Genomic DNA, 19,336 nt, shown 5'->3' on the forward strand with positions numbered 1-19,336 from the left:
CGTCGGACCGAGAGGAAAACTCTTCTAAAGGGGGAAATCAGCAGCAGGTCCCGAAGATCATGCGGGGAGCAATTTCTCTCCCCGGAAACTTTGACCCTGTCTGAAACACATGTCAAATTCAAAACGAATTAGACCTGCATCCAGACAGTCATACACAGTTGGCGCGAAAAGCCAACAACGGAAATTTGGGGGAAAAAAAAAGGATTACTCACCAAACAGGGTGTGAAATCAGGGCTCGCGAGGTGTCTCGCGCCGACATCAGGATGGCGCGTACCGAGAATTCGCGGAAGCGCGGAAGAAACTATAATTTTTAGGAAGGTAAAAAAAAATAATAAAATTTAACTAAACATGACTTCTTCTAAATACTACATCTGCCTGGCTACTGTACAAATGGGATCGCATCCCTTAAGCAACTGACTACATCCTTGTGCACACGAATTCGCCGTTGCCGCGAAAAGCCTCTTAGCACAGAGGAAGCCGAGAAGACGTGGTCAGTAGCCGAGATCGAAGAACTAAGTGCCCGGCAATGGCGGTCAAAGCTTCTAATTAAATCAGGCGCTCAGCCCTAAGAAAAAAAAGGAGGGGGGGGGGGGAAGGTTCGGCTCAGGGCCGAAAACATGCGGAGGTGCCCAAGGCGGGCGTGGCAACAACACGACATGCGCGCTCTCTACCGGTGGCAACAGGAAGCTACAAAGAATAGACTTCTACAGGCCGCGAAGCATAGGGCCTAAGGGCGCCGCGGCGCTGCTCTCTAGCGGCGTAAAGGGGAACTAACTGAGGCGGTGAGCTGACTTGCCACCAGGTGTCATGAGGGTCAGCTCTGCATGCTGGCGACCAGGCCCGCGGTTACTTTTTCCTCCGCTAGATGTCGGGGACGTCTCTGTCGGACCAGGGAGAAGGTCCTTGAATTAGGCCATCGTCCCGTCAGGTCACTGCTCCTAGCTTGATTTCTCAGAACTAAAGTGAGGTGGAGAGAGAGGAAAGGGGAGGACAGAAAACGCCACTAGCTTGAGAACGTCAGTCCACTGGAGACTGCTTCGTGACGAGACTTGCTATTCTCAGCAGCCCTCTAATGAGGGCCAGAAGCTGCTCTATGCGATTTTGGTCATGCAGGGAATTAAAATTACAAACTCGGGACGTGACCGCAGGCGAGGGAAATTTCAACCGGGCTGACCATGTCCACATAAGACAGCAAAATATCAGATTGGCCTCCTGAGAAAGGGGCTTCGGTCCACTGGCACCAATATTAAATACGTGGCGTACACCGGCCTAACAAAAAGTAAATCACCCCCTTAACAACTAGATAAATTTAAAAAATAAGAAATCCCAAAAAATTTTTAAACTATAGAAAAATTAAAAAAGGTGCTGGAATGCCTAATTTCCGGCACATACTCCCCCGCTTGAATGCGGAGCATATAGGGAAAATAAAAAAAACAACACTTACACTGCTCAGTAAAACTAGTACCAGGTTCAGCTGTATCCTACTACTTATATTCTAACACCTTTAAGACGCGTCCACCTCTCAGGCACAACATATCGATAACCCTTAAACAAACTTATTAACTAAGTACTTATTAACTAAGTGGCCACTTAAAACTAACACAACTTAAAGCTAGCATTCTTATTTCTAGTACCATGGATTTTTAAGACCTCGAGGATTTCTGGCATGCCTAATATTAGAGAGTCCCCTATGTTAGGGGAAAGAAATTAAACACATCTACTTAAAGTCAGCCTGTGTTTTCTTTAGATGGGAGATGTGCGCTCTGGTCACAAATTTGCCCGAACTGGGTCAGCTAGGCTAACCGTAACTGGCGTTAAAAATCGCTGTATTTGAAAGGGACCTCTCCAGCGGTACGCCAGCTTGGCGGAAAACTTATCCACTGCCTTGCTGAGTGGGTGTGCCTTACAAAGCACAAAATCGCCTACCCTGTAAGGGTTAGGAGATCGATTTTCGTTGTATTTTCTTTTTCTGCTCTCATGAGCCAGATTAAGATTTTTACGAGCTATTCTCCAAATCTCCCTGATGTCTCTCGGGTCATCGGGCAATAGGTCATTCAAAGACCAAAGATTTGAAAGAGGGGTATTAGGTCGGTAAGTGAACATGAGTTCGAAAGTAGTACTTTTGTGTCCTTCATGATGTGCATAATTAAAGGCCATTTGCAGCCACACCAAATTCGAATCCCATTTATCCTGCTCCTGCGCATGGTAAGCTATTTAAGCAGACCGGATTTTGCGGTTGAATCTCTCAGCATGCGAGGGCTGTGGATAATAAGGCGAGGTTATGACGTGCAGAATGCCATGTGAGAAGCACATGTTCTTAAAAATCCTAGCCGTGAACTGGGTTGCATTGTCTGAAACTACTATAGACGGGACTCCCGACGTCTTGAAGATCTGATTACGTAGCGCAGAAACAGTGTTTTCTGCGGTGGCATTTCGCATGGGGATGAGCCAGACAAATTATGTGAAGGCGTCGATACACACCAGCAACATAGTGTTTCCTGTCCTTGAGCGCGGGAAAGGCCCGACAAAGTCTATAAACATCTTTTGCATGGGGCGCTCGGCCAGATCTAAAGTTAAATAACCGAAACGAGTGTTCTGCGCTGGCTTACTCAGCGCACAGATTTTGCATAGTTTCACCTGCTCGGTGATGTCCTTGTGCATGCCGTCCCACACGAAATGACGTCGGATAGCCTGAATGGTCTTATATATACCAAGATGTGCGCCCACCGGCGAGGTGTGATAATAATGGAAAATCATATTACGCAGATTTTGTGGGAGCACAATTTTGTACGTTTTTGATTGGGGGGTGCGTTTTTGCAACAGCCCCTTAGATATCCTAAAGTATTTTGGCGCCGTTCCTGAACTAGAAAGGTTAATAACACTGGAAATGTGTGGGTCAGCTTCCTGCTGGCTCTGTAAATCCTGAAATGCCAACGGAAAATCTGTCAATAGGGCTTGACATAAGAGTGGTGTTCCTTCGGGCGGAGTCTGAGTTGGGTTTTCGAACATGCGAGACAGTGTGTCCGCTACTATGTTCTGTGTGCCACGAATGTGTTGGATTTTGAACTTTAAAGAGGAAATTTTTGCTATCCACCGCCCGAGTTTCCCTAATTGTTTCGGGTGTGCTAAAAGCCAGGCTAATGCCTGATTATCTGTCTCTAACAGGAATTCCCTGTGTTCTATAAATTGTCGGAATTTGTCAATGCCAAATACCACGGCGAGGGATTCTAATTCGTGGATCGAGGAGGCTTTCCTCTTGGCGTGGGTAAGTGTCCGCGATGCAAACGCAATGGGCTGTCTGCATCCTTCGACTTCCTGTGACAGTACTGCGCCAATAGCCACACTGGACGCATCAGTCTGTAAAATGAAAGGTTTGGTGAAGTCTGCCATGCGGAGTACAGGCGGGGAAGAATCGCCTGTTTCAGGAAATTAAAAGCTTTTTCTTGTTCCGGACCCCATGTGAAAGGTGTGTTTTTCTTACGCAACGTATTTAGTGGTGCTGCGTGCTCAGCAAAATTAGGAATATATTTTGAGTAAAAATTTGCCATACCAATAAAACGTGAAATACCCTTAGGGTTTGTGGGAGGTGGAAAATCATGAATGGCTTGTGTACGTGAAGGATCAATGGTTACTCCCTTGCTAGAAACCAAGTGTCCTAGAAAAGACAGTTCTTTGACTGCAAACTTAACCTTTTTTGTGTTGACAGTTAACCCTGCTTTACGAAATCTACTTAGGACTTCCTCTAAATGTTTGATGTGTTCTTCAAATGTTTCTGAATATACGACGACATCGTCTAGATAATTGTACACTGTTTTGAATTTTAGATCTCCTAGTATCTGATCCAGGAGTCTAGTTAGTACTTGGGCTCCCGTGGCCAGTCCGAAAGATACTACTGTGTATTGATACAAGTTCCAAGGGACACAGAAGGCTGTGATGGGTTTAGAATCCGCCATAAGGGGAATTTGGTGGTAAGCAGAATTTAGATCAAACACACTAAAATATTTTGCCTTACTGAACCAATGAAAAGCAAAGTTTAAGTCTGGCAAAGGTATGTTTTGTATGACTATTTTCTCATTAACTTTTCTGTAATCAATAACACATCGTTGTTGATCCTTGCCATTAGGCACCAGAAAAGCTGGGGAACTGTAGGCGGAGGTCGAGGGTTCGATTACCCCTTTGTCCAAAAGCTCCTGAACATGATTGCGCATCGTCTGCATCTTAGGGCCTAAAAATTGATAAGGGTGAGATATCACTGGTATCTTATCCGCTAACTCAATTTGGTACTCAACTAAATTCGTGCGACCTAGTTTACTAGTCAAGACATCTGGAAAACTGCTGCATAATTTATCAATGGTGGCTCGCTGCGGTGTATTAAGGTGCTCGTGTGAAGTGGTGTTACCCGGATCCAAGATGGCTGCCGTTGGTTCGGCCGGAACCGAAACTAATTGCTCAGGGGTCCCACAAGGAATAGGATTACCCATGTTGAATTTGAAAACAAAATTCTTCGCCTGAAGATTAATGATTAAACCTGTCTTGGCAATGAAATCAGACCCATAGATTAGGTCTGTGGCAAGTTGATCAGACACCAAAAAAGGGAAATTCCATGAATATAAATCAATATTCACCTTGATCACAACTGCTAACTTAATATTTAATGGCTGCTCTGAAGCTGTGAAACATTGTAACTTAGAGGTCTCAGTTCTTAGAATTAATTTGCTCTGGTTTAACATGTTAAATAACTGCCCAGAAATCAGGCTGCGCGCTGATCCCATATCAATTAGTCCCGATACAGTATGTTCGCCAATCGTTGTTACTGCATACGGAATTACTGTATGAATATTGCCAAAAATTTGGTGGCACTTTCTCTTGCCCTTATTTGTAGGATCAACACACATTTTACATGAGTACGTGTGCGTTGAATTACCATTTCCCTTATTTTTGCTATTTCTCCTGCTATTGTGCTTTCTTTGTTTATGTTTGTGACCTCGCTTGTTACTTTTATTCCTGGACTCCTTATTGTTAGGATTATTGTTTTTGTGTAATGGTGTTTCTTGTGTACTGCCATTACTTGGCGCAAGTTGAACTTCCCAATTATAAATTTTTAACACTTGAATTTTTCGGTGACCCTAAATAAGGTTGTTCGGGCCACCGCGTTATGCGTTTTTTGGAGTGTCGCCATTTTGTTTGTTGTTTTTGTGGTAACACTGGGACAGGGAATGTCCGTCTCTTTTACAGAAATTACAATGTGCATTTTGTTGATATCTCCCTTGCGGCCTTGAAGAGAAAAATGTATTGCCCTGATGTTTGTGTGCTGCATTCTTATATTGCGAATTGCTGCGCTCCGTTCCCGCGCTGCTACCTTGTTTACTAGCGAATGTGGCTTGTTTATTTCGCTGAAAATCAGCGTATTCTATGTTTGTGGCGTGTACGCAAACTTTATCTAGCTCAGCATAATTTTGGGGGCGTGCCTGGAACACTGAGCGCGAGCGCTCCGCTGGATTCAAACCGTCTAGAATTGTACTCACGACCTCTCTCTCTGAAACCTTTAGCCTGAGTACCTGGTTGGCTTCGCGTATGTCAGCAACGTAATTCGGCAAGGCTTCATTACGCTGCTGCAAGCGGTTAAACCACTCCAACCGGATGTTTGTGAGTAGCCTACTCGGTATACAAAAATTTAACACGTCTTCATGAAACTCGTCGAAAGTGAGGTCATTCTCAATGGCTGCCATGATCCGCTCACTTAAGGGAGCTTGGGTGTATAGGTAAACAATTTCAAAAATTTGTTTGTCGGGAATCCCTCCCTTTTGCCGTAGCTTTAACAAGACTCGAAGGAAATCAATCAGTTTGTGTGCGTCCAGACCCGACGCCTCTGGCAAATCCTTGAGTAACCTTTCTACAGGATGGGTGATTTTTCCGTAGAAACTGTAGCCAGTTTCTGGGGCTGCAGTGTTCCTCAATACTGAGTTGTGGGGCTGAGCGGCGGGTCCTGCCGGCTGAGGTGAAGGCTGATTTTGTGGCATCGGGTGCGACTGAGTCTGTTCCCGAGTCGCACCCGAGGGGCTGGTTTGTGATGGAGTGAGCTGGGGCGTTGTGAGTGGCGGCTGCAAAATACCAGCACTCGGAAGTGGGGTGGTTTGCCATGAAGGAAACTGTGGCTGAAATTGAGCATAAGGGTTAAAATAGCCATGAGCGGTCGGATACGGGAAAAACATGTTTGGTGGGTATGGTTGCATCATTTGGTGTGCCAAGGTTGGTAATCCCTGTGAAAATGTCACGCTAGTGACTGGGTGGGTTGTCACGTGACCCGTTGTAATGTTTGTCGCCGCTGTGGTCACATGCACAGGCGACTCTGAATAAGTGGTAGATACGGGTATCGGTTGATTTGGAAGTGACGTTAGTGGCTGAGAGTCAGGGGCTGCGTTTGGCGATCTGCTTGTTTCCCTCTCCTGTCTGTTTACCGTTGCCCGTACTTCTGATGGTCGCGTGTCAGGTTGCTCTACCCCCAGGGGCAAGTTAGTAGAGTCCCCTTCCGGGAAGGCGGAACAATCGATGCCTAAAGCCTGTGCCTCAGTCACATAATGCTGACTGCGTCGTGTGTCTTCCAAAAAGGCTGCTCTCGCCGCCAATTTTGTGTGGAAACCTGCCGTCTGTTGCAAACATCGTTCTATCTCTTTTATATAAATTCCATGGAGAATGTCTGCCAAAAATTGTTTCACATTTTGCAAGCGTCGGGTAACATGTTTTAGCCTGGCTATATGTCGCTCGACATTGGGTAAATTTTCCTCCACATCTAGATGGCTTACGAAAGCCGATATATCATAAAACTTGGCGCAAGCAAGGTTGAATTCTTCAGTTACAAAACATACTGCTCAGACGTAATTTACTGCTAATTAACACATAAATTTAACACACATGTACGATTCAAACGTACACCATAAATACTCCTCTCTTAACAACTATCTTAATTTTAATTACCTCATAAGGCTTCCTATATTACTATAAAATACCAACTAGTGCCAATGCGCGGGGAGTAAGTAAGGCCTTCAAGGTGGGGGGGTATGTGCCCAAACTTATTTGCGTATAATGTCGCCGTGCTACTCAAACAACTGCGCGAACTTCCACTGTCAGCTTGACTTGCACCACCTGTATACATCAACAGGGGGAACGACCTGCCACTCGCAAGGTCGTCTGCCACGAAGGACAGAGGGAGAGGGGTGTGCGGGAGGAACAGGGCTGTGTCGGAAGATAGTCACGTACGAGATAACACGCGCTGCCTGCGCGGGCGTGACCCCGACAAGACCGCGCAGTGTCTAACACAGCGCGCAGAACACCGTCCCAGCGTGACGTTAAAACTCAAAATAATTTAAAAATAGAAGACGCAATATAACTACAGGGTGTACCAGCGATCAGTTTACAATGTTAAAAATACAAAATTGGTTTTACAAAAAAAAAAAATTATATATTTTTTTTATATATTTTTTTAAATTTTATTTTAGGTATGCCTACTCGATTTAGGTATGCCTATAGACCAAACAACGCTCTGCTACCTATTGTAACGCCCCTCGTGCCTCAAAATAAAATTATTTTATTTTTAAAAAAAAATTCCTTGGAAACAGCTGGGCAAATACAAAGAAAATTAAAGTTAATTACCAGAGGGGGCACGAGGTGGTGCACAAGACAAAATTTACACTCCCTGCACACTAGTAACTTGGGGAGTTCGTGGATCGATAAAATGAAGAAGGTATTTGATAAATAAATACACTACATCAGGAGCTTGGTCTATAGGTTTTCCTGGTTTATTATTAAGATATTTTGTTTTCGCATTATTTCAACATGACAATAAAGATCTTAGTAAGTAACAAATTTAAGGGGGCGCCCCGAGATTATTTAAAACCATACATATTACACCTTAACAAATAAATGATTACATAAACAAAAATTTAAAAAATTGCACCAAAATTTGATTCTCCTAACGATTACATATACATGAGTTTCCTTGATTTTACATGTCCCTGAAGATTACTTTCTTAAAGCCCTGCTCGCTGGTATCTTGTTAGTGAATTTAGTTGATTCGATGCAAGTGGAATATATATATATATATATATATATATATATATATATATATATATATAGCTTATATCACCCGGGTCTTCCCAGGGTGACGTCGGACCGAGAGGAAAACTCTTCTAAAGGGGGAAATCAGCAGCAGGTCCAGAAGATCATGCGGGGAGCAATTTCTCTCCCCGGAAACTTTGACCCTGTCTGAAACACATGTCAAATTCAAAACGAATTAGACCTGCATCCAGACAGTCATACACAGTTGGCGCGAAAAGCCAACAACGGAAATTTGGGGGAAAAAAAAAGGATTACTCACCAAACAGGGTGTGAAATCAGGGCTCGCAAGGTGTCTCGCGCCGACATCAGGATGGCGCGTACCGAGAATTCGCGGAAGCGCGGAAGAAACTAAAATTTTTAGGAAGGTAAAAAAAAATAATAAAATTTAACTAAACATGACTTCTTCTAAATACTACATCTGCCTGGCTACTGTACAAATGGGATCACATCCCTTAAGCAACTGACTACATCCTTGTGCACACGAATTCGCCGTTGCCGCGAAAAGCCTCTTAGCACAGAGGAAGCCGAGAAGACGTGGTCAGTAGCCGAGATCGAAGAACTAAGTGCCCGGCAATGGCGGTCAAAGCTTCTAATTAAATCGGGCGCTCAGCCCTAAGAAAAAAAAAGGGGGGGGGGGGGGGGGGGAGGTTCGGCTCAGGGCCGAAAACATGCGGAGGTGCCCAAGGCGGGCGTGGCAACAACACGACATGCGCACTCTCTACCGGTGGCAACAGGAAGCTACAAAGAATAGACTTCTACAGGCCGCGAAGCATAGGGCCTAAGGGCGCCGCGGCGCTGCTCTCTAGCGGCGTAAAGGGGAACTAACTGAGGCGGTGAGCTGACTTGCCACCAGGTGTCATGAGGGTTAGCTCTGCATGCTGGCGACCAGGCCCGCGGTTACTTTTTCCTCCGCTAGATGTCGGGGACGTCTCTGTCGGACCAGGGAGAAGGTCCTTGAATTAGGCCATCGTCCCGTCAGGTCACTGCTCCTAGCTTGATTTCTCAGAACTAAAGTGAGGTGGAGAGAGAGGAAAGGGGAGGACAGAAAACGCCACTAGCTTGAGAACGTCGGTCCACTGGAGACTGCTTCGTGACGAGACTTGCTATTCTCAGCAGCCCTCTAAGAAGAAGCAGCTCGCAGGCCAGAAGCTGCTCTATGCGATTTTGGTCATGCAGGGAATAAAATTACAAACTCGGGACGTGACCGCAGGCGAGGGAAATTTCAACCGGGCTGACCATGTCCACATAAGACAGCAAAATATCAGATTGGCCCCCTGAGAAAGGGGCTTCGGTCCACTGGCACCAATATTAAATACGTGGCGTACACCGGCCTAACAAAAAGTAAATCACCCCCTTAACAACTAGATAAATTAAAAAAATAAGAAATCCCAAAAAAATTTTAAATTATAGAAAAATTAAAAAAGGTGACGGAATGCCTAATTTCCGGCACAGAATTATTTAATGTTTCTAGCCTACCCTAAACAACCGTTCACGATTTTATGCTATTTTATAAGTCCCTAACCTAAAAGAACCATTGCATCCTTAGTTGCATGTAATAAAATACTTTGAATAGAGTGAAACCTCGTTAATACAATATCGGTTATTCCAAACTCCTCGTTATTACAAAACTTGTTTAAATCCTCAGCAATATGAATAGGATGTTCAATGTTAATTCGTTTTTATAATACGAAATAGTGGGTAATATGTAATTCAAAGTTCCATTGTGGCCCAAAACTAGTTTCAGAAATCTTTAAGAATTGATAATACAAAGTGTTAAAGTGAAACCCATGTATGTGTTCTGGATGTTTACATTTCCTGAAATTAATGACAATTTCTTTAGGTCCCATTTATGTGTTATTAAATGGAATGCAATACTTTCCTTCAAATTACACCACGAAAATTACTTTCTTCCCCTTATTCACATCTCATTTACTACGTAAAACACTGGTTTTTATTTATGTTAATTTCATTTAAGACTTTCTCACTCAATACAATTTCCAATCAAATATGATGACATTTTTCAATCCCGCCATTTTCTCCATAAGATGTATGATGTATGTTATTATTCCTGATGTTGAAGTTGCCCAAAATTCTTTGTTTCTCGTATGAAACTTATTTTTTAGTTGAAATCCATAATTCGTTAAATTATTACAGTTTACTTATTTAATAACAGAAATACGAAGCTGTCCGGTGTGAAAATTCTCTTTCAGACATGTTTTAAATTCTGTTACGTCAACGCAGTGGAGCACTGTTTGGCATCAGGTTGATGCCTGTATAGAGTGTACGCACACAGTTTAATATCAATATCAATAGCTCACCGATTGCATTCAGTGCACGGACTCTAATCTTTTGCCAAGTGAACCAATTTAAAGGCCCACACTCTTTCGTGGTTAGTGTGCACTACGACGATAGATATCGGTAAGCTACATTAGTTCTGTTTCACATTTGGGTCTCAGTTTTTGTTGTCATTTTGTTTTAAGTTTTTGTTTCGTAATATTTATTTACTAGTTATCAAGGGTGAACTAAAATTGAGATTAAATGCAAAAGTAGAGTATTTGTTTGATATGTAAATTCTGATTCCAAAACTTTTTAACACCACAATTTTTTGTACATGCTTATTTAACGATATAATACAAAAAAGAATGAATGAATTTAATCAAAAAAATATTGAAACTTTTTGTGTTTTTTTATGTCAGGTTTTTGGGCATGACTTGAGTATTGATGCAATATTATTACACTATTATACATAAAATTTTTCTTTAGTGTAAAGTGAAAGTATATATTGAAGAAAGAATACAAACAGGAAATGAGGTACTAATGTATTAGAGAAGTTTAAGTTATTACAAACTTCGTTATTACAAAATAGGTAAATTTCTGTCCCCTCAAGTTTTTATTAATGAGGTTTCACAGTATCACAATGCTGGTCTTACAGAATAATAACATGCAATTAGAAAAACCAATAAACACAAATTTTGATAATTTTTAATTAAATTTTTTGCCTAAGTTGTGACACTGGACTATTACTAAAAACATTCAACTACTAGAGCTCAACTCAATTTTTAAGAACTTACAATAAGCCTGTGCAAATATTCAAAATTTTTATTAAGAATAGGATATTATTTGTATTCAATTTGGCCTCCAATACTAACACTTTGAAAAAATGAATATTTGTTAGCTTATGAATATTTGACACAGCATATCTTGTGAGTTTGTAATATAGCAACACTCACATTTAAAGAAATGAATGTCATAGTTTCAAAAGTGTATAAATTGATAGTCACAATCAATCCAACACTACATGACACAGTAGCAGCTTACTTGCTGTATGTATCTATGACAAAATAGACATTGCAACTAAAAAAAAAAAATGGTTTCGGATATCATATGAAATTAGCAGAAATTATATTTATAATATTGCTGAACTGAAATACAGTTTACCTGGCTGTTATTAACAAAACTGCATGAGTAACTAGTGTTTAAACATATAAATATGAGCTTTAAATAATAATTTGGGAACACAGAATTATACAAAAATTCATGTTTTTCATGAAATGGATTGGATTTCATGTTATTTTGCAATTTACAACAATTTTCTGGATCAATATGTAGGGTAGCAGGTTCTGAAAAATAAGGTGAATAGGAACTGAAATGAAATGTTGTTTGGTTAGGTTAATTTAGGTTAGTTGCATAATTAAAAACACATTATTTTTTCTTCAAAATTTAAATACGTATTTTAACAAAATTTTACAAATAATTATTGTAGCTGACTTAACCTAACCAACCTTTCACTTTAGTATTATTTCTCTACCGAGAAGGCCACTACACTAAAGATTTTCTTTTTCTTTACATACATATTAGTTATACTTTGTGGAAAAATTTTTTTTGTGGGATTCTAACTCTCATTCTTACTATTCAAATTCGATATTCATATTCTATAGTGATTTTGTATTCTTATTCTTATTCAATTCAAACTAAAAAATTAATATTTGCACACACCTACTAAATAATGATTAAGCCTGAACTCAATTAAACTGTATTATTATTGAACACAGCTCAACTTGATTCAATTAAAAAATTTTCTGACTTTGCTATGCAAGTTAAACTACTATATTTTATCGCATAAACGTAGCACATTTTATACTAACATAAAGTTTGAAAAGTAAGGGTGCGACTATTATGCGAAAAAAACATTTTTTTTTAGGTAAAATTATTTGTAAAAACTAGAGGTGGGACGATACCACACTTTCAATACTCGATTCTGTATTGTTTTTTCAGTTCGATACTTTCGATACTCCAGGGAAAAATATTTTCCCATTATGTAACAATTATTACAACTAACATAAATTAGTTTTAAACTATATAAATTCCCTCTTTATTACAAAAATACAAACTGCAAACAACTTTAAAGACTTGAGTATAAAAATCAATATAAAAAATAGAAGCGAAATACAAACTATCTTCAAGAGAGTTAGCCCTTTGTTTTCCAGTACACTTTTTTTTACCGCGAACAAATGTAAATAAAGATAGCGCTCTCTTAAATAAAATTGCTGCAAACAATGATATTCGCACTGGTGGCGCCAACATACGTCATTATACGACCACGGCAATTGAAAACATTCATAATATCTATACAAATCTCTGGTACTTACCATACACGAGAGACAAGACACATACTTACTCTATGATGTTGACTATTATTACTAGGCGTGTTATTGTTACTATTGCGACGGATTGCGAGTGGAGTCAATTAATGTGAATTTTAAGTGCTCGATATTTCTAAAATTTATTTTTTAAATTTCCTGTGAATTCAATGTCAGAAGTGTTAGTACGAAAAACGTAACTTCTTGAACGCGAAACAAAAACAACTTAACCTTACTTTACCGTTTGTTTACTATTGGCAAGTTGCAGTAACGACTTATATAATTATAATTTATTCTGATGTAAGCCTATTGGTTATCATAATTACGGCTAATAAGCTGTTCTAGTACAGTAGAACCCCTGTCATACACTTTTCAACGGAAGGCACAAACATGGTGTATGATTCGGGAAAGTGTATGAAAAGGGAATGGCAATAATAAAAAATTTTTTCAATCTAGCATACCAGCACAATGTCAGATTAAACTTAAATACATAATGTGTAAATAATTGCATTATATTAATGAAAGATATGACTTCATCATTATATATACATATAATAAAACCACCAGAAATGTAAAATACAGTCCATAATCAAGTAAAGCTGAGATGAGAAACAGAGGCCTTACAAAATATCTATGGTTCGATAGTTATTTTCTTACGTTTGCAAAGGTAAACATTGAACGCTTTTCAAAATAAAAGCATTAAAACGTAGTTTATCAGGAGGAATATAACAAAAAAATTTGTGAATTTTAGGACTTTTCTGCTTCATAAAAACGTATGAAACGGGAAATTAATGATTTTATAAGTGTATGTTCTGGAAAAGTAAACTATTGTAAATATAGTACTTTCGGCGGGACCAAAATTAATCGGCGTATGACACGGGAAAATGTATGAAACGGGAACGTATCATCAAGGTTCTACTGTAGTTGTATTTTGTACAATGGCGACTCAAAACTTAATTCAATACAAATGAACAAGCATTCCAGTATCGAAAAAATGTATCGAACTTACAGTTTTGATACTCGATACTTTGCGATACCGTCAAGTATCGAAGGTATCGAGGTATCGAAGTATCGAAAATCCCATCACTAGTAAAAACAAAACCTATGCATGGAAAGTACTGTTATTTAAAAAGTAGAGTATACAAATGCATGCCAAACACTTTAAATTAATAATTCATGCAAAAAAAAAAAAAAACATTTTGTTCAACTTTAAATAGAAAAAAAAAACTGTGACGCGAACGTGAGTCAGAACGCATAACTATCGTCATAGTACACACCACGAGAAAACGCTGGCTATCAGATGTAGTTAACTTGGCACTAGACAGAGCATGCTGCGTTGCATACAATCGGTGAACTATCTGTATCGATATTCGACTACGTGCGCGCTCTATACAGGAATCAACATAACCAAACATGAATGGCTACATTTTTATAAGCGGTACACAGCAGCGACGAAGACGAAAAGAGAAAGGTTATAACATTTGAAAACGTCTTTAATTTACACATCAGACAACACTCTCACCACCAGAGCCAAATGCATATGCTCCACCTATGGCATGCAGCATATGTTTTAATGAGCTTGAACAGTCCACTTTCAGTAGCTTGTTGTGGTAACAACAGAACATTATTAAAATGTTAGCATTACCGTGTTTTCTCGCATAATTGTCGCACATTTTATTCTAAAATCAAGTTTGAAAAGTAGGGGTGCGACGATTATGCGGAAAAAAAATTTTTTTGTTAGATAAAGTTATTCATAAAACAAAACCCATTCATGGAAAGTACGTTTATTTAAAAAGGAAAGTATAAAAGAGCACGCCAAACAATTTAAATTAATAAGTCATACAACAAAAACCTTTATTCAACTTTAAATAGAAAATATCTGTGATCCAAATGCAAGCTGAAGGAACGTGTAACTACCGTAATACACAACACAAAAGAATGCAGGCTATCAAATGTAGTTAACTCAGCACCTGATAGAGAGCGTGCGTTATATGCAATCGGCGAGATATCGATATTCTGCTACATGCGCACGCTCTATACGGGAAGCAACATAACCAAACATTAATGATTGCAACAAGCGCTGGCTACAGTTTTGAACGGGATACACTGCGGCGACGCTGACGAACGGATGAAGTTTAAAAAGTCTTTCAAAGATAATTTACACGTCAGACAATTTTGTATTTCCGTTAATTAAATAAGTGGTAATGTCCGAATATATATTAGATTTCTATTTTAAAATACATCGTTTTATACGGAAAAAATACCCACACAAAGCGCTCAGAATCTAATAGCGGGACCAAAAACATTATGCAACGTTTACGCGAGAGGTTTTTTTTATCCAATTTTTGACGTCCTAAAATATGGGTGCGACGATTACGCGCGTGCGACCATTATGCAATAAAAGAAGGTATATTTCAAGTTTATTTTTAATTTTATGCCAGAACCATTTTATTTTTTACTTTGGATTTCCAAAAATAGTTAATTTTTCAACCATGAATGTGAATGAAGTTTTTGGCAAATGTGACCAAATATTTATGTGAAAATGGTTTGAAGACACTTTGCTTAGCAAGTGTAGTGCATTGACTACGCACATTAAATGGAAGCTTTTTTACTTTGCAAAAAGTTGGGAACCATATTTAGTTTGTGGTTTTTACATCAATACTCATCTTAAAAAATTGGCTATTGAAGAAGAAATTATTGATTCAAATATATGTTTACATAATTTTAATTCAAAGCTGACTTAAGTAAAAACATGTTTTGATTTATACAATTAATACAGATGATAATAATAGTTACCGTTAAATAATAAATTTTAGTGCAACAAATTTTCTTTGTTTTATTTCAAAAACCCTATTTTCATTGCTTTACTTTGAAACATATTATTTACTATGCTTTTTTTTACAGCAAAAGCATGTTATTTTTATGATAAAATTGCCGTTATCTACCACAGAAGTCAGACTTAATGATAAGGAACTCTGATAAAATTTTTGTGTATCAGAAACCACAAATCTATGATCTCATGGCAAAATACATCTCATCAAAAGTTGCAATGTATTTAACATTGATTTAAAAAGAAGTAAAACAGAACATACATAGCACTTTGACTCCGATGGCATTCCGAATCCTCTATCTTTGGTTCAGGGCTAGGACCTCGAGGCACGTGGCTTGGACTAGGTATTTCTTCTTCTTCTTGTTGAGGTACAATCATCTGATGGTCAACCATGTCCGCAGCCTCAGGTTTCATGTCATCCACAAGACCTTGAGATAAATGACGATTTGTATGATGTGAACCTGCAAAATAAACATTCAGAAACTAATAACTATGTAGCACATGACAGCTAGTTAATTATGGCCACTAAAACATAATTCACACATGATAATCCATTGTTATGAACAAGACTAAGTTGAATTGTGATAAAAATAAAAACAAAATGTAAGCCAATACAACAGTTATTTAAACATAATTCAAACAAAACTTTACATATACCATTGAAATATGTTCATTATTGAAAATTCAATTAAAGCCTTTATTTTACCTTGTAAATGATGACCAAATACATGAGCAAATACGATTGTAAAAATTAATTATATTCTTCCATTGCTTATATTTAACTAGAACCTTTACAAATTATTTTTTGTGGTACAAACACAAATAATTTTTTTGTTGTTGTAAGTAAATCGACTCCAGTAATTGAGGAGGTTGCTGCAATAAGGGCCCATGCTCCAAAACAATGTTCTGAGATATCAAAGTGCAAAGTTTTGTTGGTGGTCAACACACTTATGTTTACCTCCTTTTCCACTAAATCCAGAATAGTTTTTTGTTCATTTAACATACATTAACTCATTTTAAATACAACTATTAATACACAAACACATCAAAATAGTAGGTAATCTATATATCTGAAAATTTTCAACAATTAAAATGGTTCTCGTCAAAAAGGGTTCATATCATCACATAAAACTTTTCATACCAACACAATAAATTCAAATTTCTGGATAATGTTTGGTGATCACAGAGATTAAGATATACATATAGAATTCATTTTTGTATTCTTCCCAAAAAGGGCCCATGGTCCCATAGGCCCTTATTGCAGCAACCTCCTCAATTTACAATGCAAATGACTTACACAAAAAAAAAAATACAGCACGTGCAGCATCAAAATGAAACTTTTTGGGTAAAAACTCTATTAAGAAACATTTTCTTGTATTATATACTGAACATAGCACTATTTTCATGAAAAATAAATAAAAAATTTAAAAAATAACAACATAGCAACTTATTACAAATATATGTGTAACTAACCCAAATAAATAATTTCGAAAAAAATTGGTTGTCTGTAAAGTCAGTTTACGGACGATAGTTTAACGTGACATCGTCATAACAAAACATTGATGAAATAAATGATTGCATACTTTTATGAATAAAATTGAATCATTTTTATTGAATTATCACTATTTTGTATGGATACAAAGGAGTGAAATTAAATCTACAATTTAATTGATAAATTTACTTTTACTTGCACTCATTAATTCAAATATGTTTATTACTTTAACAAAAAGAGATTATTTTAACTATAACTTTTATACATGTTTGCTATTTAACTTCTTCCAATCTGTGTTATTCTGTTAAGGATAGGATGATGATAGGAAAAGTAGGAAACAAATGGGAGTGTTTCAAGGATGATGTGAAGGAAAATGGCTTACCCAACACCAAGATGCAGTCAAAAATAATATATTTGCGCCACGGACTCTGCAGCAATGCTAGGAGGAACAGGTTAGCAACGAGCAATGAAAATGTTACATTGAAATGCATGAAATCAGAATTACGCCACGGACTCGGTCGCAATGCTAGGAGGTACCGGTTAGCAAAGAGCAATATAAAATGAGTGTAACGGGACAATGTGCATAACGAGACACTTTTTCGTGCGTGCAGCCGGCGTTCATCGATTAATTAGATGTTGTCACGTCAAAATTAATTAACACCACCAAAATTTTGAAGAAAGAAAAAATTATTTTTGAGTTTTACATACAATACAATCTTGTTTCTACCAACACCACACATCTCTGTGCTTACTTACCAGAATGTAGAGGTAGACCAGATGACTGCATCTGCACTGGGGAATGTCCGGTCGGGTGGATTACGTTCGAATGAACCCCTCCCTGAGAATGCGACTGCTGCTGGTGATGCTGCTGCTGTTGCTGCTGTGCGTTCATAGAATGTGCTTGTGCATGCGCTCTGAAATTACAAATTCATTAACTTAAACACAATTTTGCAAACATACTTATGATATTTATGAAATTAGCCCACAAAAGTTAGAACACCCAAAGTTGCATTAAAAAATACACCAAATCACAATTTCTATGAGCTGTGTGTTTAATCCTCGCTTTCAACTTTTTTAAAACCAAAGGGCTCCATGCATGAACATGCATTATGGTTTTTAAGGGGAAAACTGTACAATTGAGTTTTTTTTACTGTAAAAAGAAACAAATACCAAAGGTTAAAAAAGTATTAGGTATGTGTGTACATGTACACTGCAAGTCCTAAATGCTCCTGGGAAATGACAAAATATGAATGGCATAAATTGAGTTATAGTTTAACAATAACAAACACTGTAAAAGTTGAAAGTTAAATTCCTGAAACAGTGTTCACAAATTAGTATTTCCTAACCTTCATAAAAACTATGATACAGTAATAAAAGTAATTATGTTATATTAAATAAAAAATATATACAATGAAGTACTTGTTACACATGAAAACACATCCCTAGCAATATTTACACCTTCAAAACTGTTAAGTGCTGCAAGGGATTTTATTACCAATGTCAAGCAAAGGGGTGTGACACATGACCTTGTGTGAACAACTCATAATGGAGACACAGAGGTAATGTATGAACACACTACTAGTCAACTTAATGTGTTCTGTACATTCCTGCCTGCCATTCTGTTACTAGTACAGCATTTTGTGTGGAAAAAGTGGAAAGTGTGATAAGGACATGAGTTTATGGTCATGCACTTTCCTTACGTCCACAGCCTATTCACCGGGTACAAAGCGTTCCAAGACTTCCATTTTTATGTACAGCGGATCATATTTTGTTTCCTAAATTATTGGTCATGAACAGAAACCCAGCAGTTTTGAAGCCACCTCACTAAGAAAAAATAATAAGTTTCATCTACTGTGAGATATGGTCAGTCAATTAAAACAAACAATCTGCATCATTTGAATTTAAATAAACATATTACATTACGTTTAAGTTACAATGGTTATGAAGCGATTGACTAAAGGGCAGTATTCTACCTTCAAGGAATGTTATTTCAGCTGAAAGAGTGGGTGTTTACACGTGAAGGGTGTAGCAAGGCAGGCGGGAGGAAGATGCAGGAGGGAGGAAAATGAACGCAGGTGTGCTGACAGGCAGGAAATGACGTGTGGGACAAGGGTATGATGCATGCTATTTTGTGTAGTGTATTAGAGCAATAAAGCCATGAACATTCATTAGAAAATGCAAAATTTTTGCACTTAAGTAACACTGAAAATGGTGGACACAAATTACTTAAAAATATTTTACTAAAACAGTAAAATGGAT

General features: G+C 38.2%; 1 protein-coding gene across 5 annotated transcripts in view; it reads right to left on the minus strand.

Moving 5' to 3' along the window:
- LOC134529189 (arginine-glutamic acid dipeptide repeats protein-like) overlaps positions 1–19,336 on the minus strand; it is a 197,176-nt gene that overhangs the window by 83,821 nt on the left and 94,019 nt on the right. For all 5 annotated transcript variants that reach the window (XM_063363029.1, XM_063363027.1, XM_063363028.1 and 2 more), the window contains 2 exons: positions 17,834–17,991; positions 15,848–16,046 (listed from right to left, as the gene is read on the minus strand). In XM_063363029.1, the coding sequence (XP_063219099.1) occupies positions 15,848–16,046; positions 17,834–17,991 (357 nt within the window). The remainder of the gene's footprint in view (positions 1–15,847; positions 16,047–17,833; positions 17,992–19,336) is intronic.

Source organism: Bacillus rossius, chromosome 2 (genome assembly GCF_032445375.1).
Source record: "Bacillus rossius redtenbacheri isolate Brsri chromosome 2, Brsri_v3, whole genome shotgun sequence".
Classification (NCBI taxonomy): Eukaryota; Metazoa; Arthropoda; class Insecta; order Phasmatodea; family Bacillidae; genus Bacillus; species Bacillus rossius.